Here is a 26,578-nt window from a genome sequence, read left to right on the forward strand (position 1 = left end):
AAAACAAGAGCTCCTAATAATGGATCTCTCCCTTATGACATTTTTTCTGCTTTCAAATAAGTGCTATGAATGCTACAAAAAAATGAAATCATGTAACTATTTAGTGCCTATAGCTAAGATGACCATCACATACCTTATTCTATTTGATATATGCCATAAGGCATGTCTAACAGTTTACAACAGCTGAAATATACAAAATATTTGGCTAATATTTTAACTAGAAAATATTTCCTATTTATTTAATGCATAAATAATTTTTGAGGCTACAAGATGTGCTGAATTACTCTTGGGGTTAGGGTATATTGTGTATTTTTTTACTTTATACAAAAGTAAAAGCCATATTTTGTACTTTTGGGTGATTTTTAGACGTTTGGTTAACTGCCTAAAACTCTTATTTTAGACAGAAACTATTTGCAAGATGTAATAATGAAATGAATAACCCACATATTAATTTCATGTCACCCTAAAACAATGAGATTCAATCTCTGTCAATCCCCTACCCCCACCCCCACCCCTACCATACATGCAGAATTTCTATATGAATAGCTCATGCCACTACCCAAGCTTTGCTAATGTGTTGTAAAAGACAACTGAATTAATACTGTACTGGGATTTCTTTAACTTAGTTACTGTTCTGACATTGATAATGAATTTTCTGTCTGCTTCAGTGGATGTTTGTTGACAAATTGAACAGCCAGTGGCAAACATTACTGGTTTCCAAGCAGTTCAGTAAATAATTTTCCTTGTTACCTACCAACAGAATCCTTCTCCATCACACCTGAGTATTGGGGCGAGGGGTGTGTGTGAAGTTTGTGAAAGCCTTCCCCTACAAAGATATAAAAAGAACTTGCTGATAGTAGGCCTCTTGCACTGCCTATGGTCTAGCTGTTTGTCTACCATAATCATACAACACATGCACTTAGGTACCTAGCTGGGTTATTGAATGATAGCATCACTGAAGCAATGAGCATGAACTGAGCAAACTCAGGGAGGCAGTGAAGGACAGGAAGGCCTGGCGCGATATGGTTCATGGGGTCACGAAGAGTCAGACACGACTTAACAACTGAACAATAACAAAAGAATGTGGAGGGGGAGAAGGATATACAGTCAAATAAATATCTGAATTAATTAATTATTTGTTACAATTTCAGAGCAAAATCAACCTCCAAGTGGTTATGAATGTTCAGACACTGAATGACATTAGGAACTAGGCATGTTTTAGAGGATAAATTGGACCCACTACAGCATGGAAAGACAGAGGAAGAGTACACAAATATTGGGCTATATATCAGATCATGTTGACTTCACTGATAATTAGCAAATTTTGTGTACATGAAACATTCCATTTGTATGATAAAACAGTCCTCACAAAACATATATATGCATCACATCCGTAAGTGTACTTACTTTAAAATAATTGTTCAGCTCATCTGAAAGAAACTGATAAAATGTCTCTTTTTCTGTGTGATCAACCAGACGGTCATGAAAAACTCGAGTAGATTCATGTATAAAGAACAATGCTGTTGTTTCTTTTGAAACAATGATTGACTTATGGGCTTGAAGTAGTCCTTCAAGTACCTACAGCATTGATTTTAAGAGAGATTAACTTTTTGTACTGAAGCTATATTCACATTTCTATTGAAGTAACTAAAACTTTTAAACTATCTTCTGTATTGATTTAGTTTTACATCATACTATGCTGATCCATTGTTGCTTTAGGTATTTTACAATGGTGCTTAATAACCCTGAAAGGTGGGGTATCCATGTCAGAGGTAAATAAAAGAAACAATGATTTCCATTTTCAGATGACAGAATTATCTTTCAAAAGAAATTTCAATCCAGGAGTATTGACAATATAAATCTAAGCCACATCAATACATTCAGAATAAATCTTAGTGATACCAACACCTTAGTACAAGCAATAAAGTCCAATTATTTTGCCAATTACTATTCAGTGAAAACTATGTCCATTAATGTGTAGAGAGGCATTCCTTATACCTCTCACATAGATGGCACTAAGCCTGAACTTGATTCTCTGGGATAGACAGTATTTGAAATAATCTTAATTTGATAATACTTAGGATATTCCAAAAATAATATCTGTGCAAATGTTATCTGCTTCACTAATATGGATCATATTTTGAATAATTTACAAAATATTCAACAAGATGTTGAATCCAAACTAACCTCTAATCACCACCAACACTAGCTTCCAAAAATGTAAAAAAGACAAAGAAGCAGAATCATGAGCCAAATTTTACATATAACAATGTCCTTAATGAAGGATATATCTACAATAATTTAGAATTAAATCATTCAAAAGTTTGTTTTCCATTAGTCTGCTTATGGAAACAAATTATAAGAGCAACAAAAGGTATTTTCTCCACAGAAGGAAAATCAGTATTTTCCCCAGTTAGTGTACAGATAGTCCTCGACTTATGACCACAATAGGGACCAGAAAATTCATTGCTCAGCAGTGTGGTCATTAAGTGGGGCATCATATGACCACACCCAATTTATATTTTTTGTGGCAATCATTAAGCAAATCACCATGGTCATTAAGTGAATCATGTGGTCATTAAGCGAATCACACAGTCATTAAGTGAATCATGTGGTTTCCCCTTTGACTTTGCTTGTCAGAAGCTGGCTGGGAAGATCGCAAATGGCGATCGCGTGATCCCGGGACACTGCAAACATCATAAGAGTCGTTCAACAAGATAGGTGGTGACAAATTTGATAAATACATGCTGGTTGCCAAATGTCCAAATTTTGCTCATGTGACTGTGGGGATGCTGTGATGGTCATAAGTATGAGGACCAGTTGAAAAGTTACTTTTTTCAGTGCTGTCATAAGTTCGAATGGTCACTAAACGAATGGCCGTAAGTCAAGGACTACCTATAGTTAATAAATAACTACAGCAAAGTTAGCAACATTCAGGGCAAATAAATAAAATCCTACTAAAGCATCAGAATCAGCAGTGATCCCACAGAATTCCTATCTGTATCATGAAAGAGAGCTACATGTCATACAATTTTGCAACTATTTGCTACTTTCTTAGTATTCCCCCCTCAAAAAAAAGTTAAATGATGCAGGAACATTATGCATCAGAGTAAAAATAAGAACTATACAAATAAGTTAGAAGCAAAAAAGAAAATCTTAATACTTTTAAGCAATTCAAGAATCAGACAAACACTCTAATCATCAACCTAGCTGTGAAATATATTTCAGACAACTACAGTAGCTATTTTCCTCAGTTATCGCTCTTGGATAAGGACAGGACTAAAACTTTAGCCACACCATAGACTCAGTTTTCTCTGCTTGTATTGCAATCAATACATATTGGTGCATGTTGACAAATAATTAAGTATTTGTATTCATTCTGTGTTGATATAGTATTATTCATGTTTATTATTCATGCTTTACCGAGTATGGTTATAAACTAATTTTTGACACAGGGTTAATAGTAAGGAAAGTAAAGGGAATTAGAGACACAATAAAGAGAAAAGGAGTGTCTGGTTATTCAATAAAATGGCTGTGAAACAGTAAAATGCATCATCCTGGTTTAAAATCCTCCTCCCTTTATCATATTTTGATAGTTTTAATCATATCCCTTCTATTTATGTATTCATTTTTAAAAAACCTATTTAAAAAGCTTTCTGCTTTCCTATTCTCTAATTTGTGGAATACAGGTAGTCCTCATTTAGCAACCGTTCAGTTACAACAATGATGAAAAAGTAACTTTATGACCAATCCTCACATTTACGGCCTTCGCAGATCTGCAAAGCAAAGGAAACTGAAGTAAGATCAGAAGCACAGTCACAGTTTCACTTAGCGACCACTTTGCTTAATACTGAATTGCTGGTCCCAAAGTGAGGACTACCTGTACTTCACAGATTAACCGTTAACCAACTGAAAACAGACAAGAAATAAATACAAGACAGGTTTAAAATAAGATTCCAAATTTAAACATTTTAACAAACCTTAAAAAGATCTCGTAGGTTAAATGTGTAATGGCGCTTAGCAGGTGTTGGAAGCATTTTATGAAGCATTCTATAGTACAGTGCAATAGAGCAACATGTTAAATTATCCGTACACTTCTGAACTTCAACCAAGAATCTGTTGATGTAAAAGTATGTGCCCAGACGTACCTACACAAAATAAATATTTTACACATTTAAAATATGTATTTTAAAGATTTTTCACATAATATAATTTAATAAAGGTATGTTAAATTATGTATATTATTTTTTTAAACAATTGTATTAACGTAATTATATTAAACCACACTATTTTACATCTTTGCAGATTGAATTGCAAGCATTTTTATATACCAATAAAAACAGGCTCTGTGGAAATAAGCACTTTTTAACAGACTGTCTAAATGTACATTTAAAAAAGCACTCGAGAACATTCAAGCAATCATAACTACCAGTCTATACGCAGAATCAGTTTCTCTATAGGATTATATAGGGCTTCCCAGGGGACTAGCAGTTTAGCATGGCTGATCTCCTTTTCAGTGGGGAACAGTATTATGATAGCATGCTCAGTGCATTTTTTTTCCTGGAAATTTCCTCAGGGCCAAGGTATTATTAAAAACAAAATTAATATATACTTTGGCCCTGAAGAAATTTCCAGGAAAAAAAAAGATAGGTTAGTAACAGCCATAGGGAAACTGGACTTTAAGGAAGGAAGGTTAACCATTTCTTTCCTTATCAAACCCTAATTAATATTGTCTTCTTGAAGCTGTTATTAATTTGAACGGAAGTCTCCATTGGCACCAAATATTTAGTTTTATTAAGGTTCAACATTATTTCCGAAGTAGAATATAATATTGTAAATATAATAAAAGCAAGCATGACCTCAGGTGGCAGCACCAGTTTACAGTTTAATTACATAATAAACTGTTTGTGTAGATTTCTATTTTTTCCACAAGTCACTGGATTTTGTCCTTTATTCTTTATATAAAAATTCAGTGAACTATGTCTTTTCCATGAATTCTTTGAATGCTGATTAGCTGAATCATCCTTCTCTCTCTCTGTCATATAATGGACAAGAGTAAAAGCTCTTCTATGGGATGAGCAGAGAATGTTTGCTAAATGCATAGAATGGGAGTATACAGCCTCCACGCGTACACACATACACACCCAGAGACAAAAGCCAGTTCCATAGAGGAACAAGCTTTTGCTAAGGACATGCTGGATATTAGTGTTTGTCTCAGCTCAGACCAGCCTCTTTCAGGGCCAAGCAAAGTTAAATAATGGCTGATAACCATTAACCAAGGAGGAAGCCTGTCTTCCGGAGAGGACATAAAAGTGTCCCACAAAGTCAGTGAACTCAAAGTATTGCAAAAAAGGTAATGTAATGCAATTTCAAGCAGCAAATATTCTAGTCTTGTCTGTTACGTTTTGGCACCTTTGTTGTTAGAAGGACAATTCAACAATATTCCAGAACAAGAGAAACTTTGCTCTTGCTAGCTGCTAGAAGTAGAAACAGTCCCTCATGCACTTTTGCACTGTCTCTTTCTCTTCTAAATTTTGTGGTGAGCTGACTTAATAATGTCTTTTCTAACCCACTCTCCCACCTGCTCAAAGGAGGATAATTCTCCTCCTCTCAGCTGACAGTAACTGCATATCTTCAAAAAGGTTGCTAAATTGATTGCAAGTATCATCACTATCAGGTATTCTGGCATTCAGCAATTTTGCTAGCTTCAATAAGTTTTTATGTAAAAGTATCTCTATAATTTTCAGTTACATATAATTAGTTTTGTTTTCTGGTAGGTTTGTTTTGCTCTTTGTAAAATTAAATAAATAAAGGACTGTTACCTGGAAAATACGTTGCAAAGACTGTAAGGAAGTTGCAGGCAAAACTAAGATGCAAAAATTGGACAGAAGACGAGCACTAATTTCATTACTTCCTACACTTAGAGGTGTACAGCATGCAACCAAAGCAACATCCTGAACTTGCTGTTAGAAAAATACATAAGAGAGCAATTTAAAAAGACTTATATATCAGATTATTTAAAGTACTGTTTTACTGGCTCAGTATGCTGATGACATTCAGTTTTACATAGTACTGCTGATGCTTCTAAGTGTTGTCCCAATGCCTGGAGGCTGTGAGGATCTGGATGGGAGAGAACAGACTAAAACTGAGGTTCTTTGTCTGCTCCAGTGGTGTCTCTTGATGGGGAGCTATTAGCCCTTAACTAGTAACAGGTCTATAGTGACTCATAGGGCTACTAGCCCTTAACTAGTAACAGGTCTATAGTGACTCATGCCTTCATCATCACCCACTTGGGCTACTGCAACACACTTTACATGGGGCTACCTTCGTAAGTCCACTCAGAAGCTCTAGTGCAGTGTCCCATGTGTTAACTGGCACATCTATGCTGAAGGTTCTGCACTGGTTATTAATATATTCCCAAGTGCAATTTAAAGTGCTGATCTTGACAAAAAGCTCTTTATGGCTTGGCACCAAGTTACCTTTGGAAATGCATTGTCTCAGTAGAATTGGCCCAACCAATTTGATCTTCCCAGGGAAAGCAGCTTGTAATTTGCCACTTTTGGGAGGTGAAGGGGGCCAAGGTTGGAGATGCTGCTTCTCACTAGCATCACTGACCCTCTAGAATGGTGTCCCAGTAGAAATTAGGTTAACTGTCTCCTTAACTGACTTCTGGAAGCAGATGAAAACAGAGCTCTTCTGGAGGATATTTGTGGTTGTGTGGTGGGAGAAGGGTGACACCAAGATTGATGTTTATTTTATATGTTTCTTGTTTTGAATCAGCTGTGGATGTTTTTATTATTTTTATTATTTATTGTACTTCCTGAAAATTACCAAGAACCCTTCAGGAATGCAGCAAGATATAAATAAATAAATAAATTACAAAACTGAACATGTTTTTTTTTCAAGTTTTCTAAGACTCATATGGAAGTTTTAAGATGTTTTAAAAAGAGTTGCATCTTTTGCTATCCAGCCTAATGATCAATAAACAGATCCCTGCTGCAAGTCCATCTTGCTGATTTTAAAAGAATTGGCCCTTACTTGAGGGGGGTGCAGACAGCGGAAATAAGAACACTTTAGACATTTATGGAAATCTGCCATGAGCAAATTTATTAGAAATTTTTCTTCCCTGACTTTTACTCTGAAAACTGGTTAAGAATATCTTAACCACAATACAAACTATAATTCTTTTATTATAATCATTCTGATTGTAATCTGTATTATTATTTTGGAAGGGAATGAGGGAGGAGCTTCTTGCAAACTAGGAATACAGAAAGATTATGGGGGGAAAAAGTTTGAACTTACAAAAAACCTTCTTTAAAAATGATAAAAAATTCATTTCTCTCCTAAACCTATGTGAATAAGAATCTAGAGTACCCAATATGAGAATGTGTTATAACTGATCCAGAACACTATATTTACAAGACAAATTCTTAATGTAAAGGTCTCAGTTCAACAAAAATCAGAAACAAAGGAAACGTAACTCATATTAAGCAATACCTTCCATTCAAGCTGTTTAATGTCATAAAATCCTCTCAGCTCCACAAACTGACGGATGAGCTCTAATGGTGGCTTAGATCCATACTCTTCTGCAATTGGCATGTTCAGATCATCAATAAACAATACTGCCTTGAAATAAGTAGAATAAAAATCACACATGATTATCACATCTTAAGTATATTAACAAAAAACATTTGACACTTAATTTCTATCCATGGCAATTTCATTTTTACATATAATAGCTATGATCCATTGTGCTGAATATGCATATATTCTTGTACTTAGCCATTGAAAAGATGGCATGGAAAAGCCCCCTAAATACCCAGAGAATGAGTAATTGGCTCAAACAAAGAGTTTCTTAATAAATTATCTGAATTAGGATTGTTTGCATTTGATGGGACTACAGGTAGTCCCCCAGTTTAAGAATGAGTTCTGTTCCCTTCTGTCCTTAAGTCAAATTTGTATGTTAGCTGGAACAGTATTATTGTATAATACTGTATAAGTAGTATTGTGTAATTAACTCAAACCATTGTGTATTTACCTCGAATCATTGTGTATTTAATTTGAATTTTGCTACAATAGGCTCCATTTTTAACTACGGTTCATCTGTAAACTGGGCATTCTTAACCAGGGGACTATTTGTATTCTCTGTAATGATGAAAGTTTGTACAGGTAGTTCTTGCTTAATGACCATTTGGGTGTACCAAAGGAGACTTTCTGATGCTGTCAGTAAAGGGGGATGGCTGAAACCGCTGGTACTTTTTTGTGGCTTTCAGTGGCTTTATACATAATCCTTGTTGACTGACTACCTCATTTAGCAACCATTCACAGATATGACGGTGATGAAAAAGTCACTTTATGGCCAATCCTTGCATTTACAACCTTCACAGGTCTGTAAAGCAAAGGAAACTGAAGCAAGGTCATAAGCATAGTCGTGGTTTCACTTAGCAGCTCTTTCACTTAATGATTGAGTTGCTGATCCCAACTGTGGTTTCTAAACAAGGACTACCTGTATAGGGCCTTAAAAATGACAATGGGAGCAGTTCTCCTCCCAGAGGTCTCCCACTACAATTCTTACCAACATAGCCCCAAAAAAACAATTTTAAAAGGTGTCCAAATTGCATTGCTAAAATGTGGCCATTTTGCTACCAAATTCCAGTGGCACAATTTCAGCTGTTTGTGCTGTGATGGGAGATAAGGATGAGAATAGTTCACCTCCAAAAGACCTCAAACTCCCATTTCTTCAATTATTTTTGAAAAAAAAAGAGGGAATTGCACTACTCAAAAATGGCTATTTTATTGCTGAGCTTCAGCAGCATGATCTTAAAGTACCTTGAGAGTTGTTTTGCTGTGGGTTTTTGTCTGCTTTAAAAAAAGAAAAAAATATTTTTTTCATGTACCTTAGCTTCCAGCACATACAGAATATTGAAACTGAAAATTGGGGCAGGTAGAATTAGCTTGTTTTTTTTTCCTCTAAAGTTTTAGTGGCTCCTATGCTTAGCCATCAAACTGAGGGAATGAGAATGCTCATCATTAAAAGACTCCTCTTCTTCCTGTGCTCTATTCATGGAACGTTTAATACAAAGGAAAAGAAAAAGTCACTTTTACTCCAGATCTACTGAATAGTCACCAACGTCACTGGGGGTTAGATCCCAAACAGTGCACTTTAGATCAGCACCCTTTTGAGCAGTGAGCACTTAAAAATAGAATTAAATGAGTCAAGTTTTGTAAGATCATTAGATTTTGCAAGATGTCAGCTGAAATTTTCTGAGATTTGGCAATTTTTTGAAATGTTAAATTTTCCTGTAGAGGCTATAAGTATCTAATTTTACATTAGACTAAGCATTGATCAAGTCAGTTCTTTTTGAAATGCAGACCAAATGAACTGCTTGTCATATATATTTCAGGTAGATTCATTGATAAGCCTTCATTAGTTTCTTACTTGTTTAGATTGTGGAGCACCCATGGTATCTTTACTTTTCAGTATTAATTTCTGGATGATCAAAGCCTTTGTTTGGGCTGCAGTTGTATGAGCACCTAGTTGTAATTTACAAATGATAGGACTTTTTGTACTTTCTGAAGATGGTTCTTCTAGATCACCGTCTTCTCTTATTAGGCTGAGAGCTGAAACTTTAACAAATTGAATCGTCAGAATTTTACATAATTTTTAATCTTTATTAGGGGTATGCAAAATATTTTCTGTTCAAGATATTTCAAGCTAGAAACACCTCTGGTATGTTCAGATGTGACACAAATATTTCAATCTTGGAATGAACCATTTTGACCATGAAAGATTTTAAATTAAAATATTTTGCATATCTCTAATTATTTTACTATATTTATACATTTTAAAAAAATAACAAGGTAAGATCAGCTATAAAATAATTTATACCTGTTACTAAATAACAGCCACAGTAAGATCAGCATCAGGTAGAAAACAAGCATTCCCAGCCAGCAAACTTCACCTGCATTATTATTGTATTTAAGGCAATTTAAGTATTACTGGTATGATTCTCCTGGTTAAAAGTGCAGTGACTTTTGCTGATATAACTATATAGAATTCCTTGTTAGAATATCTCTTATTTATCTCTTGGGTATTATTTTTTCTAAAACCACAGAAGAAAAGCTAAGGAGTTCTTCAGGTTGAGCTCAACTCTTTGTAATGTTAAGAATGATTTAGACAGAAACATATGTATTCAGAACATGCATAGGAAACATATTGTTTCATATGATTATCAAATATCTACAATCTGAAGTGGTAGAAAGGATGGAAAGTGACCAGGCACTTCTGAACAAAGCTATAAAAATAAGTCCCTCTGAACAAAGCAACAGAATATAATCAGTTTAAAATATAATAGATAAATTTTCTCCAGGCCAGCCATAAATCTAGCTCAAGAAAACATTGAGAATCATACCTGGAAAACAGTCATTTTTGGTTCAGGCAGCTGTCTGGCATTACCTATTCTAAGGCAATACATCAACACTTTAAATGACTTGTAAGAAGTTGGTTTTCCCTACTGTATTACTATTATATTATTTTGTTATTATTCTTATAGTATTTATACCACTTAAAGCCTTATGGAGTGAAGCAGTTTATAAATCTTATAAATTAACTGGTACATTAGGCTGAAAGTGAAAGTTACTGATAAGTTCTCTACATGTACTGAAGAAACCCAGATAGATGTTGAGAAATGAAATAAAGTCAAAGGAATAAAATTCTTAACTATTTTATGGAACCATGGTTGACTTTTAATTTTTTTTTTAATTTGGCCACTCTTAATGAAAAAAGAACCCACTGAAGAGATTAAGATTATTTCAGTATTTAATGTTAGGCATTATTTGGACTTTAAAGAGCTTATTTCTATTTAAAAAGAAAATACCATAATTTAAAACAGAAAATCTAATCCTAAAACTTTTTCTTCACTTTTTAAAATCAATGACATACATAGTTCTTTGGTTGAAGAATGTGTCATTTTCCGAGAGCCACGAAATAGATCTGATTTCAACATACTGTAGTTCTTCATCAAGCTAGACAGTAAAACACATAGAATGAAAAAAAAGTATCATCAAACAAAACTTTGGCTGTTGTTATTTCTTTCTAGTATTTTCCAGTACTTTAAATAAATCTAAACCTATTATTATTTTACTACTGATCATTTATTTATATTGATAATTTTAAAGAAAATGCACTGTGTCACATCAGACAGGCATAGCCAACTATGAATTAGCTTTAAACAAGCTAACAGTGATTCCTCCCCCTCAGTGGAAAAGTCAAAAGTCAGAAAAGAAGAAGGAAAAAAACTGGAGACTCAGCCAAGGGTGATGTAGATATGAAGGATTCAAAACCCGTCCAGCCCTCTACCATGTCCCCAACCTGGATCGTATTAAAAAATGACACTGGGAAGAAAAGAGATGTTCTCACTTCTGCTCTGTCATTAAGGCACTGGTTATGCTGGAATCTCTAGGATCAATATACTTGAGAAAAAGTTTAGAATTGCCCTCTAAATTTCTAAGCAGTTACCTTGCTGTTTTATTTTGGTTGTAATGAAAGACCTCTCCTAATATAGTTTTCTTCCTTATATTTAATCCATCTTTTTGAAATCTTCCAAGCATATTATCTATCATAGCAGTCTTCCCACTGCCAGGGTCCCCTAAAAATTATAGAAGAGACTATCAGGCCTCGATAGTAATAATGAAGGAGGTAAAGAAATTAATCTATAAAATTTCTAATTTCAGTAAATAGAAAACATTTAGCTCCTGGTGAATTATCTGTAACTAAGAAAATAAATTTTAAACAAAAGAAACACAAAAATTATTTTAATTGGAAACTATTCTAACAAGAATTAGTAAGGGGAAATTAATACTGTACATACTATAGTTTCATTATATATTTTCAAGTGAACAAAAGATCAAAATATATGCACTAAAAGAATAGTTCAGAAGCAACATGAAGTGTTCAAGATTTCTAGATATTAATATTTGAAAAACAAAGTTGATTCATCTAAGCACTAATTTAATTTCTTGATTGCCAGTTAAAAACTTTTTCTCTATCCTTATTGTGTTCACCGATAACTGCCCAGTGGCCCTGTTAAAAGTGATTTGGGGAGTGGGGGGGCTGGGCCACAGGACGATATGCAGGGCTACAGCAAGGAATATTCATGCTATTTGGTGGATAAAGGTGCTTGGATTTGTTTGAAGCTGGACTCTGACTAGGCAGGTCCAAATAAGTTGCTTGGGGCACAGTCTTGTGAGATTATCTGGGGTGAGTTCAATTTCTCAAGGAAATGGACAAGATCCTCCAATCTGTCAACTCAGCTGTCTGTTTGTTGGATTCTAGCCCTTCCTGGGTTGTCAAGGTGGCCTCGGAGGTGACCAAGGGATGGGTCCATATAATGGTATCATCCTCTTTGAGGAGTGGTCCCTCTGGTTTTGAAGGAGGCAGTGGTACTCCCCCTTCTCAAGTGGCCATGGCTGGGCCTCTCAATTCTGGACAATTACTATCCAGGAAGTAATTCAGTTTCCAGTCTTCCCTTTGGAGGGAAGGTTGTGGAAAAAGTAGTCGGATGGCAGCTGCAGAGGATCTTGGAGGAAATGGATTATCTGGACCTGTTTCAGTCAGATTTCAGACAGGGGTATAGTAAGGAAACAGTGCTGATCATGCTTGAAAATGACCTTTGGCGGGGCCAGGATGGGAGTGGCGCATCCATCCTTGTACTCCTCAATCTTAGTGCCTTTTGATACCATCAACCACAATATCCTTCTGGACTGGCTAAACTAAAAAAGGAGGGGGGGAAGACAATTGGGTTTCTAACTTCCCCCTTTTTGTGCATCTGCTAATTTATAATGTTTATAAATATTTGGGCCAGACTGTAAATGATTACTGTATATTTTCCATGCTGCGTGATGTGTTGTACATATGGGAACCATTCTTGCTTAAATTTGGTTAAACTTCTATTGTGAATATATGCTGTTAATTTTGCCATTGCTACATATTCTCCAACTTTAAGTTCCCAATCAGTTGTCAGAATTATTTCTTTTTTCCAGTATTGGGCAAAATTTATTCTCACTGATGTCAGCATGTATCTCATTAAAATGTGATTTTTTTTCTTGATTTTTTTCTGTAATTACACCTATTAAGAAAAGTTGTGGTTTCATTTCAAATTTAAATTCCAAAATTTTCTGCATTGTATATGTATCTTTCCGATACTTTTGGAGGTTTTTTTTAACATGTGGAGGTTTTTACCACTACATGTGGTAAAACATTTATTACTGTATGATTTGTTTATCTTAGATACTATTGATGGAGTTGCATGCCATCTGTAGAACATATTGTACCAATTTTCTTTTAAGTTGCCTACTTGGCCTAGTTGCTTGAGGGATTGTCTGTCTCCCTTAGCATCTGCCCAGCCAATTTGATCCTGCAGGGTTGGCACACTCCAGGTTGCTTCGATTAAATAATGTCACCTATCAGGACCCCTGAAATGTGCATTCTGTGTAGCAGCATCTGCCCTCTGGAATGAGATTCCCCCCAAAATCTGGAAGGCTCCCACTCTGCTGTTGTTTAGAAGAGCTGTGAAGACCTGGCTGTTCACTCAGGCCTTTGGCAAGGGAGAGCGAGATCCCTCACTTCAGTGTACTTGCCATCTTTTATCTTTATCTTTTATTGATTTTATTGTATTTTTTTACATTGTTGTGAGCTGTCCAGAGTCATTGAGAGTCAGGTGGCATACAAGTTTAATAAACTATTATTGTTGGTCACACAGTCAACCAGAAGTTTAGACTGGAATTTGGCCTGGGAATAATAATAATAATAATAATAATAATAATAATAATAATAATAATAATAATAAGCTCCACCTCTCAAGATCTGGCCAACTTCATTCAGATGCAATACATCCTATCCCTTAGCATACAACATATCTATTTTCTTTCATTTCTTTAATTTAATTTATATTCGTTATCATTTATCCCTCTTATATCCCAAGTTCTTACATCTACCATATGCCATGTTTGTCCCTAAATGGGCCCATAGATGTTGATTTCCACAATCCATTATGGCTTTGGTCAATCAAAGCTTTTTACATAATGTTTTTTAGTAAAATAGAAATGATATAGATGGGGTAACCAATATTTGCACCTGTGCCTTACACAGCATTCCCAGCTAACAATAAGGACACTATTGGTCACCCCAGCAAATTTTGGTCAGTATGCCATGGGTAAAACTAAGTCCCAGTTTATTCTAAGCAAGCTAGGATCTGTAATCTAGAAACGATCTTGAAAGCCAATTTATTGTTGTCTGCAACCTATCATCTCTGAGGTTTATGCAGGATATACTACAGGGCATAGAAAAAGCAAAATGGCCTAATCTCCCAAATCATCTAAATATGATGAAGGATCAGAACAAAGCATCTTTTTTTTTTTTAACTGAAAGCCCAATATAATATATGACTGAGCTTAATGCAGGCAACCATGTATAAGGACTTTCTGGCATATTATAGAATAGTCAAATTTATAATCTGATACAGATTAGAGAGTATTATTTCTCATGTAATTTGGGAAGAACAATATGGGTCAGTGTTTAAAGCAGGTCATCTCAACTGTTAGCCTGATTGTTTACCAGTCTGGCCCTTTGTCACCTCCATTGAAAACAAACAAATTAAAAAAAACCTAAATAGGCAGCTGAAAAAGGGGGAAACAAATAGTGGTGTTTTGATTCTTCCTGAAGTATTTAAATTACACACAGCCCTTTTGCCCCAAAGATTGAGTAATGTAGATACTGGAAGACTAGGGACATATTATTACAGAACCAAAAGTAAGCAAATTGACCTTGCCAATTATTGCATTATTAGTTTGCTGAATTATTTATTTATTTATTTATTAAATTTGTATGCTGCCCATCTCCCCCAGCGGGTGACTCTGGGTGGCTCACAATGAAAGTAAAACCCACAAACAGTTAAAAAATACCCCCGTTAATTAATTAAAATTAATTAATTAATTAATTAAAAAGTCAAGCTACGAAAACAAGCCCTATACATAAAAACTAAAAACATTCAAGATGACAGGGGAGTATGGCAAGTAAACTTTATGCAAGGCACTCTTTAAGTAACTACTGGATTGGCTAGTACACAGAACATTTTGGCATAGGAACAAGCTTACTTTAGAGGTAGGAGTAGAATATACCTTGAATATCCCACAAAGGACATTGTGTGTAGTTATAAGTTTAAAACCAAAGTTAGGTTCTGTCCTTAAAAATAGGTTATGGAAACATTTGGGATAAGAGGCTGTTGCTAATAATTAAAATGTTACCCTTAATACCTCAATATAGATTAAATGCAATTACTTGGGCAGGTTATCAGTCATATTTCAAGCAAGGCTAGATATTGGTTCACCTTATGTTGATTTTTTACATAATACATGGTACATTATATTTCAAAAAAGAATTCCATCTCCCTAAATTACCTGATAACCATATTCTGCATGAGGATTATGTAACAATTCTCTTGACAACACCAATAGACCTAAGAAGAGTGATTCAAGTTCCTGTCATTGGGAAGAGGAAAGTTTCCCAAAAAATCTGGGAGGCACAAACATACAGTAGCTAGTAAATAAATGGAATTTAAATTGAGTGGATTACATCCCTTATAACTGTGTTTCATTCTTACAACTCTTGGATTGTACAGGTCAGATCTGTCACAGAAAACAAGCTAAGGAGGGTTGTGAGTTTGTTTGTTTTTTTGGCAACTTCCTATGCACTGAGAGTAGCAACTACATTCTAGCTACTCTCAAATAATTTAAAGTACCATGTTTTACAGTTCTTAGATTTGTTCTAAATTTTTCAGTAAATCAGTATGGGCATTTTAAATTACCAGTTCAACAGTTCTGTAGTTATGTTTATGACTTGGCTTTCAAATAATAGAATGAAAAGATTATACAAAGAGTAATCCAACATTAATTACAATTATTTTTCAGAAGATAGGGCCTATTTTGTTTTCTAATATTTAAATATGATCTTACCTATAATCAGTACTGGGTGCTTTGTCAATAAAAGAAGACTTGCTAGGAAGCTGTGACGAATTGTATCAATATTGGGAATAAATGCAGAGGGCTCTGTTTTCTTTTCTTGGTTTTCTGACAAGTTATTATCAGAATCTGAAATATCTGATGTCTCTGAAGTTTAAAAGATTAAAATAATTATTTTAAAATATCAAGCTTTAGCTTGCATACTTCGATGTGTTTTCCTAATGAGAGAAAATAAAAAGGAATTGTTGTTGCACTATGTCTTTCATCAAATCCTATGAACCCCTAGGAAGTCCATGCAATATGGTACAGATGATTGCAAGTACATGTAAATAGAAATGGATGGAGAAATTTTAAGGTAAACAAATCTTGGTAGAAAGGTACTAGTTAGAACTAGACAACCCGTGACCCGTTGGGTCATCATTTCAGAGATATTTCCTTATCTAAACAGAGAAACAGAATGACCAAGGGCAAAAAAGCAGCAAGAGTGTGAGCGACTTACAACTTGCTGCTGGCTTCCTCACTGATTTTGCTAGTGGGAAACTGTCAGAAATCTTCCTCCCTCTCTCCCTTCCTCTCTCCCTCCCTCCCCCTCCCTCCCTCCCTTCCTTCCTCCCCCTTCTCTCCCCCCCTTCCTTGCCACATATTATAGGCTTGCACCACTTGCCCTCCCCCCATGACCCTCAGGAGAGTCCCAGTGAAGCTGCCATTGCCTCCTCCACCCCCCCCTCAGCTGACCAGCAGAACTGCCTACCACTTTGCTGGGGGGAGGTGGAACAAAGGGAGCCATGGCCTGTAAGGAAAACTGCACCCCCACTCCCCATTCCGGCGTGTCCCTAAAGGGGACCACCCTTGAGGGAGGAAAAGGGCTCACCAATCAACCACTGGCACCCCCCAGCCAGCCCTATGTTGCTCCCTTCCCTCACAGCCAACTGCCATTAAGAGATTTCAAATTTCTGCCTCGTTTCCTTGCCACCAGACAATTGGGTACAGGGGACAGAGAGAGGCAGGAAAGAGGTCAGGAATATGCCTATGACAATCATGTGACCTGGGCTGATTGCTGCAGTGCAGTGCTGAAGCAGCCACAAATTTCCCAAATTTCAATCCCACAGGAATAATGGATCCTGAAATATGGACACATTCTGTAAGTTAGCCCATTTGATGTACCTTGTTTCAAAAATTCTTGCTCTATGAGTGCTCTACACCACTTCGCCCAGCTGAAAGTTATAGACACAAGAGTTTTAATAGTATATTGATTAGGTAGCGTTGAGCTATTGTGAGGAATGTATGTTTGTTGACATGATAATGGCTGTCTATGAATGGGAAAGACATATATCACAGGTTCTTTTTAGAGATGGTGACAATGACACTTTCAGCTCCTACTGGCAAAAGTGTGTTTTATTACACACACACACACACACACACACATACTTGGTGCTTACATAAACAAGAATGTCATTTCTTATTTTTAACACTCTTAAAGCTCACCTATATTTCTAGGAGTCTATTCTCAATCATATTATGCTTCAATTTATACAGTTAGGCTTCAGCTTCTAGCACTGAATTTATCTCTGGACTTATCAACATTGTTCTCTTCCCAAACACTGAGTGCTTCACTTCATCTCTGAGAAATATGTGTATTTTTGAAATGTTTTCCAGGACTGTTAAAATAATTTAGTAACATGAACAACTACAACTATACTCACCCTTCTGAATAAGAAATTGTGTGCTAGGAACTAAATGTCCCCATGGCTCAAATTCACCTGTTTGTAAATCCACAAAATAATCAAAAACTGTTTTATCTCCAGATGGAAACTGAATATCTGAAAGTTCAAAAAGAGAAAGATGTGTTTTATTACCATATACAGTCTAAAATTATAAAATTATAATTATATTTCTATAAAGGGTATAGCAGAAATGTTTCTGTCATATAACCCCACCCACCCAACCTCTGTTCAGGCATTGGCTTGAATGTGTTGAGAATTCAAAGCAGCGAGGAATGGGACCAAATAAATCTGGATCTTAGATCATGCTAATAGCTGTACTTAAGTCCAAGCAAGCTCAACTACAGCTCCCCTTCAGATTGTTGGAGGGGAACCATTCTCTGTGTGCATGTGAGCATTCCTGAGACCAGGAACCTGACCTGAGCAAGGACTAATAAAACTATTTAGAACATAATACAATTACACAGTGTTATAACAAAAAGGAGATTTATATTTAGGAAATACACAATTGGGATAGACAAAGCTGTTAGGATATTCTCATGGGAAGAAAAGCAAATCACTTATCTCCAAACATTGTTTTGGCTGCAGAAGTCATGCCATCTGCATTTGGTTTCTTAATTCGCACGTATACTATTTACTGCCACCTATTTGCGTCTGTATGCTAGTTACCTAAGGGGAGGTGCATAGTGTCAATAAATTGTGGGTGATTGTATGTCTCACTACTTAGTAGGATTTTAGTCATCATGTAATCAGTTTTATAGGTTATGTAGTAGTAACTAATAACTAAGTAATGTGCCTCTTCTTTGAGAGTTTTTGTTGGCTAGAGACTTTGTTAAACTTGTGTATTGGATAAGTCTTGGATGCCACATAAATGAGAAGTGATTTTTTTCTGTTTTGCATGAAACTTGTATTTTATGTAGTTTTATTTTTCTCAATAAACAGCCAGATGTTTTATACCTTCTGGCTGGATTTCTTTGGAGAACGAGATAAGGACATTACATTCTTTACATCTCTCTAACGCTGGTGTGTATTTTTGGCATGAAATGTGGTTATATCTACACTCTGCCTAACAAAAGCTTAGCATCTAGCTAGCTATATCCTAGCAGGAGAAGAATCTAAGAGCATGTGTGCTGTGCCTGTGGGCCTGGGAAGAAAGGCAGAAAGGAATGTCCTCAGCTTAGCATTCTTTTAGGCAAAAAGCATATAAAGAACAGTAAATTCATAACTCTACATTTGCAACCATGTTTCAAAAATATTCTTTTTTAAAAAAAATCTGATTACATTTATATTGATCAACAGTTCTGTCAGTAATTGGTAGACTTCTTATATGTCCATTCATAATTGTAGTAATACTGAATTAGCTAAATTAGTCTGGGCTGACCAGCAGCAAATTCCCAGGCCCCTCACATAAAGATTTTCCCCTGCTCTATTAATATCTTCATGTAAAAGGAAATTGAATCCCAGGTCCTCCCATATGAAACATCTGACTTTGCCATTGTTCTGCATTCCACCTCCTTCTCAGCTAGTTGATTCAATTGGAATGTCTCCTGTATTCAGAATCTACAATCATATAGATGCTACTTACATACATTCATACACATATTTAGATTTTTCAGATAGTTTTGGAAACAAAACTATATAGTTCAGCTTCATTGAAAATATAAAATTACATCTTTGGCTCTTTCCATTTCCACTAATTTGTTACTTAATATGAGTATTTATTGAGTTAACGCAATTAGAATGTATACAATAACTATCCTGTGAAAGCAGTAGAAGTTTAAAACTTACTAGCAGGTGGTTTTCTTTCAAATAAATCACGAACAAGGTAATTGAAGTCACGTGTTACACGTGCAAGTTCATCTTGGCTAGTGTTTATACCAATGAGAGTTTCACCTTCATGTTCTTCCTCTCGTTTTAAAATTCCTCCAATAGCCCAAGTAAATGCAAATATGAAAATTTTCCCTAATAATATGAACACTTTATTAGGCTCCTTTTCCCAAAACCATGTTGCATCACCCCTGAAATTAATGAGTAAAGAAGTTATTTTAATACAACTTTGTTGCTAAACCTCAAAAAGGATACTGCATTTTTATAATGTGAGTTATACATTTTTAAGGTCCTGAATATTTCATTATTTATGAATGACCTGGCTCTTCACCCAGGCCTTTGGCAAGGGAGATTGAGATCCCATACTTTATTGCACTTGCCATCTTTTATCTTTTATGGTTTACTGATTTTATTGTAATTTGTTTGATTGTTGTGAACTGCCCAGAGTGATTGAGAGTCAGACAGCATACAAGTTCAATAAATTATTGTTGTTGCTGTTATTATTTGGTCTGTTATGATAGTTTAGTATTTTATCGTGATTTTATTGAGGTTGTTCAGCTTAGTTAACTGGTGTCTTTTTGGCAGGAAATTAGCAGGATAGCACTATGTTTTAAAAAAGAATAAAACCTGAATGGGTACAAAAAAGGGAAAACCTCAAATAATTAAGCAAGAATATATAAGGGTAGGATTTAGGGGTTTTAGTTTGGAGAGGAAGCAGGGATGCCAGAAGATAATCGAAATACAGAAAGTCATGCATGGAATGATTTCCCCCTCTTTCATCATGCTAGAATATTGGGTGAGACATTAAAACTAGATGCAGAGAGATTTAGAACATTGGCCAACAAATTGGCCAACGACTGAGATAGTTTAAAAGAAAACTGGGCAAATTTGTGGAGGATCAGTGGGTCCTAGTCTTGATAGTTGGTTACTATCTTCTCAATCATGGGCAATGTTCTGTAAATATCAGATGCCAGATAGCAAATGTGGAAAAGGACCATTGTTCTCCCACCCATATTTGTGAGCTTCCTGAATGCATCTAGCTGATCACTGTGACACAGCATGCTAAACTAGAAGAGCCACTGACCTGATTCAACAGGAATATGTTTATGTGCTTCTGTTCTCACAGTTCACCTACCTTTTCTTCATTATTGATGGGACCCTTCCACTGAATGAACTGAATTCATTTAAAAATTGTGGAGAATCACTCATGGTGTTTGAGAAACTCACTGTGCTACTTTGTCGTCTTTTCTTACCTTTAATATAATGTCTGTAATTATACATTTGCAAGGTATAGCTGAATACATACTACAGTTCAATTATATTCCCCTATATAATTGATTTTATATTTTGATTACAGTAAATACGAACATTTTACTTTGATCCTAATCTGCTTCAAAGAGTAATCATTGTGAAACATCAAAGCTTTGCTGATAATTTAGAAATTAAGTCATGAATTGTAGATACATCTGCAGTATATTCTTTCAGTATTATTTGTATATACTACATATATTACTGTACTTGAACAGGATATCATTTTCCTAATACAGTATATCAGGATTTATACAGGATAGAAAAGACTTTACTATATGATTATTTTGTTCATATTTTTGGCACAATACATCTCCCATTACATATTCAGGAAAATGAAACATAAGACATACAACAGGTTTATTCAGCCCAAAGCAATTAGATATCTGGAAGAGATATTGATTGATGCTACCTGCTGAATAGTAGCGAAGTATGACTAACATTTCCTGCTTTTTGCAGTAGAATCTCATCTCTAAGTTACTTTAATCAAAACAAGGATACATAAGTAACAGCAAGTTCATTAAATTGGTTTCAGTCTTAAGGTGATAGGAGGGACATTCACAAAAGGAAAACTTCCTGTCTCCTCCTCTATTACTTTAGCTACTTGGGCTCCTTGAAAAGCTCTCTTTCCCAAATGAGAAAAATTCCCCCTTCCCTCACACCCAAATTATATTTAAAGAGAGCTAATGAATACATTTTAAAAGTGTGTGCATAAGTGTATGTATGTATTATTATCTATACTTATCTATTGTTATCTATGATTTTTTCTTCTTCCATGTAAATTAAGGGTTCTCAACCTTTTTTGCTCATGGCTTCCTTCTGAGCCTTCTGTGACTGCCCTCATAGTCACTGTTAGCTGGAAAAAAGATACTACTCTGGAATTTTCTATTGAACAATGCCATAGAAATTGATGATGGTTGAGATGTGAACCATTCCTTTACTAACGCATGTACGTTAGGTTATATTATCAAGTGTGGTCAGTGAATTTTCCTAATAGGATAACTATCCTTATTTAAATTACCAATTATGGTTTCTGATTCAATCTTCCCCTGCTTGGAGGACATTCTCCAGATGTGTGGACTTCAAGAATTTCCCAGCCACCATGTCCATTACTGAGAATTCTAGGAGTTCAAAATCAAACATATTCCAAGGTACTTAGCATATATAGAATTATGCCATAAACATTTTTAAAAGTTTACTTACTGCATTGTAATCCTTGACCTAGGTTCATTACATGAATAAATGAACCAATAATTCTGCAAATGTTCACAACTATTCCCATCTGATGTACAGGAAATGCTTGCATTTTCTTATGTTTATTTAGAAAAGCTAACCCTAGCTTTATACTTGAGTGAAACAAACTTTCAAGATATTCAATACTATTTTCTGGTATTATTTCAGAAATGGTTTCCAGCCATGTCTTGACATAAGGCTCCCATCCCAGATCAGTGGGATCCTGCAAATAAAGAAAATACATGAACAGATGTTCAGCAATATATCCATTTAAAGATTTTTTAATTATTATTTGTACCTGAAATGTAATATATACTGTATTTTCATATCTGACAGCTTGATACATATATTAGGAATACATGCACTGTACTTAATTCCTTACATTATATGCATCTGTCTCCTGCAAATACAAATCTCCTCATAGATAAATAATAATTAAAAGTATCCCAATTTGTCACTCACTGTACAGGCATTATTAAATTTATGCAATAAAAGTATATGATCATGTAAGAAATAACATCTGTAAAGCTAAAACCAACAGAAGAAGAATCATTAAAGATTCTAACCAAGCTATGCAAACAAATCTGGAGAATGACATAGTGGCCAACTGATTAGAAGAGATTTATCTATATTCCAATACCAAAACAAGGAAACTTAATAGTGTGTGCAAATTATCATACAATATCCTTAATTTCACATGCTAGCAAAATAATGCTTAGGATCATCCAATACAACTTAGAGCTCTACATGGAAAAGGAGATGCCAGATGTCAAATCTGCCTTTAGAAAAGGCAGAGGAATACAAGACATTATTGCTGATGCATGCTGAATAATTGAGAAAGCCAAAGAATACCATAAATAAATCATTACGTGCTTTATTGATTATTGAAAGGCCTTTGATTGTGTTGATTATGTCAAGCTGTGGAATGTGCTCAGAAAAATGGGAATCCCAGAACATCTCATTGTTCTCATGAGAAACTGCCACAATACAGGCAGAACATGCCAAAACAGACTGGCTCCAGGTTGGCAGAAGAGTGCGACAAAACTGTATACTCTCCCCTTATTTATTCAATCTATATGCTGAATATATATTAAGGAAAATTGAATTGGAAAAATATGAACGTGGTTTTAAAACTGAAGGAAGAAACAACAATAACTTATGCTATGCTAATTATACTACCTGATAGCCAAAAATGCAAAGGATCTGCAAGCCCTAGTACTAAAAGTCAAAGAGCGCAGTGAAAAAATGTGACTAAATTAAATATAAAGAAGACCAAACTAATGTCAACAGGTAGAACAACCAATTTTAGAACTGGCAGTGAAGATATGGAAGTGGTGGAGAGCTTCTGCCTTTTAGGATCAACTGCCAACAGTAAAGGAACACGCAGCCAAGAAATATTTCACAGACTAGCATTTGGTAGAGCAGCCATGAAGGCCTTGGAAAAGATATTCAAATGTCATGATGTCTGTAAACTTACAAAGATTAGAATTGTGCAAGCCGTGGTATTCCCTGTGACACACTATGGAAACAAATGTTGGACTTTGAAGAAGCAGGATAGGAAGAGTATTGATGCCTTTGAACTTTGGTGTTGGAGAAGACTCCTGAGAATACCATAGCCAAGAAAACAAACCAATGGATCATTGAACAAACCCAAAGTTCTCACTCAAGGCACAAATGGCCAGGTTCAAATTATGCAAAGACCTAGTTCTCTGGAAAAGGCTCTAATTCTGGGAAAGGTAGAAGAAAAGAGAAGAGGATGATCAGCTGCAAGGTGGATGGACTCAGTTACAGTGGCAATGAGTGCACCATTAGAAGACCTGAAAGACCAGGTTAGGGATAGACTGTCATGGAGAAAATCTAAGTGGTCATTAGGAGTTGAAAACAACATGATGGCACATAATCAATGAATCAAAGCTAAGAGACTGATATTTAGAAAGGACTTGCAGAGTTTTATCTTACTTTACCAATAGCAATTAGGTGAACATGAAGAGTATTAGACAGAATTGCTTCTTTTATCTTTATTATTCTATCTCTAATAATAAAATATAAGGCTACTTACATAAATTAGTGGTACCAAAATACTGAATTATACTTTAAAAATCAGTCCTCGCGTAACAATCGCAATTGGGACTGGAATCTCAATCATTGAGCAAAGCGGTCATTAAGCAAGACACCCATGTGACTGCTTCGCTCAATGACCATAGTCCGGGCACTCCCAGTTGTGGTCCTTAAGTGATCTCCCAGGTTGTTAAGCTGATAGAGCGAATGAGCTGCCTGCTGAAGGATTTCAGCTCTCAAACATTCCTGCAGCCTACCGAAGGGTTTCAGTCCCCTCCGTACCCGCTGCTTGCAACCTTCCCTGCCAGCTTCCCCATTGACTGGGGAAACTGGCAGAGGATATTGCAAATGGTGATCACATAATTGTGGGGCACTTGCTTTTTCTTTTTCTTTTTAATCTGCGCTCAGTCGTTACCGACTCTGCAGTGACTGCTTGGACGAGTCCTTGCAGTTTTCAAGGCAATTGTTTCAGAAGTGGTTTGCCAGAGCCTCCTTCCTAGGGCAGAGCCCAGCTGGCGAGCACAGGAGGCGGGGTTTCCGTTGCTTCGCGCCCTTTTTGGGCGCGTGCGGTTTTTTGCGCTTACCGGCAACTGCTCCTGACTCCTTTTTTTTTTTTGCAAGGCGCCGCCAGCATTTTTCCTCCCACCGGAGTGAGAGTCCCCATTTATCTACTCACGTGAGTTTTCGAACTGTTGGGTTTACAGGAACTGGGGAGGAAACAGGAGTTCACCCTGCTAACGCGAAGGCTGGACTCAAACCGCTGAAGCGTCGACCATTTCTGGCCGGCAACTTTCAGCGTCATTAAGCCGCTGCACCACCGCGCCCCCCGGGGCACTTGCTAACCAGTTGTAAATGCGAGCTGGTTGCCAAGTGCCCAAAATGGGGCCATGTGATTGTGGGGCGGGGGGCAGTGTGATGTTTTACAATAGTCAGAAGTGCTTTACGGGCCATAAAGCACCATTTCCAAGGCCATCGTAACTTCAAACCATCATTAATGAATGGTTGTTAAGCAAGGACTACCTGTAAAGGCTTCATTCTTCTTGGGATCTTGGTGGGGTGTGAACTCATTAATTTCTAGCTTCTTACACAGGTAGAACAATAAAAAAATCATACTGAAACTGAAATTATGAAATACTTATTATGGGATATATTTATCTAGTTATGTGCACACATTTTACATCTGAAATTCATTAAGTGGGCATTAAACCACCCTTCCCTTTGCAAATATAATTAAAGATTTGTTTACTTGTTTAAAGATGGTACTGTAAATGAAAAATATAGAATATTATGTGAAAGTGTACAATTACTTTTCTTAATGAAACTTACCACGTAAACCATGGCACATCTACTAATTGTGGCTGGGCTGGCTTGAGAGACACTGTCCACTTCAAATATCATTCTGATGCCTGGTGATAGATAAATTCTTTCACTGTTAGCAAGGCATAATGTTCTGCTGTCATCTAGAACAGAATTTAAGTTTTCTATCCAGACTGGATCTACTGGGCCATCCAGGATAATCCACTGCCAGTCAAGAATATTTTCACCTAAAAGAACTAAAAAAAGCTTTAACTTTAAATTTGCCAGTTTACATGCATGTGAAAATCTAAAATAGTTATTTTATAATTATAATGTTCTATTTCTTTTTAAATTATACATTACAATATATTAATTAGCAACAATGGAAAAATCTACTATGGGGTCATTGTGTCCTGGAACTGTCAGAAGAAATTAGTTTTACTATTAGGAGTTGTCATTTTTCTGTCATCATCTCTTTATCCAAGCTCAAGGGCCAGAAAAGTTTGAGACAGTTTATCTCCTGCTTAGGAAGCCATGTCAATAAAGTACTTCCTAAAAGTTATTTTAGGAAGAGAGCCATGTTAGTCTAAAACTTGTTAGTTAGAAAAAGTGCTACCAGATTCCTCCTGATTCCTAAAAGTCAATGTCAAAGCAAAAGTTAAGATGTCTTTTTATCTCTCCAATTTACCTTTGTACAATTCTGGGATTTTTGGTACCAGACTTTTAAAAAATTTCTTATAGAAGACCAGTTTATTCTAATTAAAAACTTACATAAGCAACTGAATTTCTCTAACTGAATAGGGGAAACTTTTTTTTTTTAAGAGATTTTTCCATTGATGGCCTAGTTTATAACAAGAGAAATTTAAAAAAAGAAAAGATCTTAAACTAAAATCTAAGAAGCACCATTCCTCGGTTCATTTCTCTGGACCTTTTTCAGGAGATGTCCAGCAGCTTCTCCTTGAACCTGCAAGTTTTACATAAACTAAGCCATCCTACTTGGTACCTTTAACAATGCAATAAAATCAAATCTTATATCCCACTGCCTTAACAAGCAAAAAAGATGCATACAATTGCACAAAAGTATTATATTTTGTCCCAAACTGCAGTACATGATCTTA

General features: G+C 35.7%; 1 protein-coding gene across 1 annotated transcript in view; it reads right to left on the minus strand.

The window, feature by feature from the left end:
* The window catches only part of DNAH14 (dynein axonemal heavy chain 14), a 216,070-nt gene that overhangs the window by 90,342 nt on the left and 99,150 nt on the right, over window positions 1-26,578 (minus strand). Inside the window, 13 exon segments of the mRNA XM_088132171.1 lie at window positions 1,408-1,578; window positions 3,981-4,148; window positions 5,823-5,963; window positions 7,498-7,626; window positions 9,440-9,621; window positions 10,943-11,025; window positions 11,519-11,648; window positions 16,012-16,164; window positions 17,721-17,837; window positions 19,527-19,756; window positions 20,701-20,818; window positions 22,077-22,329; window positions 25,491-25,708. Of these exon segments, the coding sequence (XP_087988297.1) occupies window positions 1,408-1,578; window positions 3,981-4,148; window positions 5,823-5,963; window positions 7,498-7,626; window positions 9,440-9,621; window positions 10,943-11,025; window positions 11,519-11,648; window positions 16,012-16,164; window positions 17,721-17,837; window positions 19,527-19,756; window positions 20,701-20,818; window positions 22,077-22,329; window positions 25,491-25,708 (2,093 nt within the window).

Source organism: Python bivittatus, unplaced genomic scaffold (genome assembly GCF_059951505.1).
Source record: "Python bivittatus isolate LINGU-HERP-01145 unplaced genomic scaffold, Pbiv_v1 ctg000020_np1212, whole genome shotgun sequence".
Lineage (NCBI taxonomy): Eukaryota > Metazoa > Chordata > Lepidosauria > Squamata > Pythonidae > Python > Python bivittatus.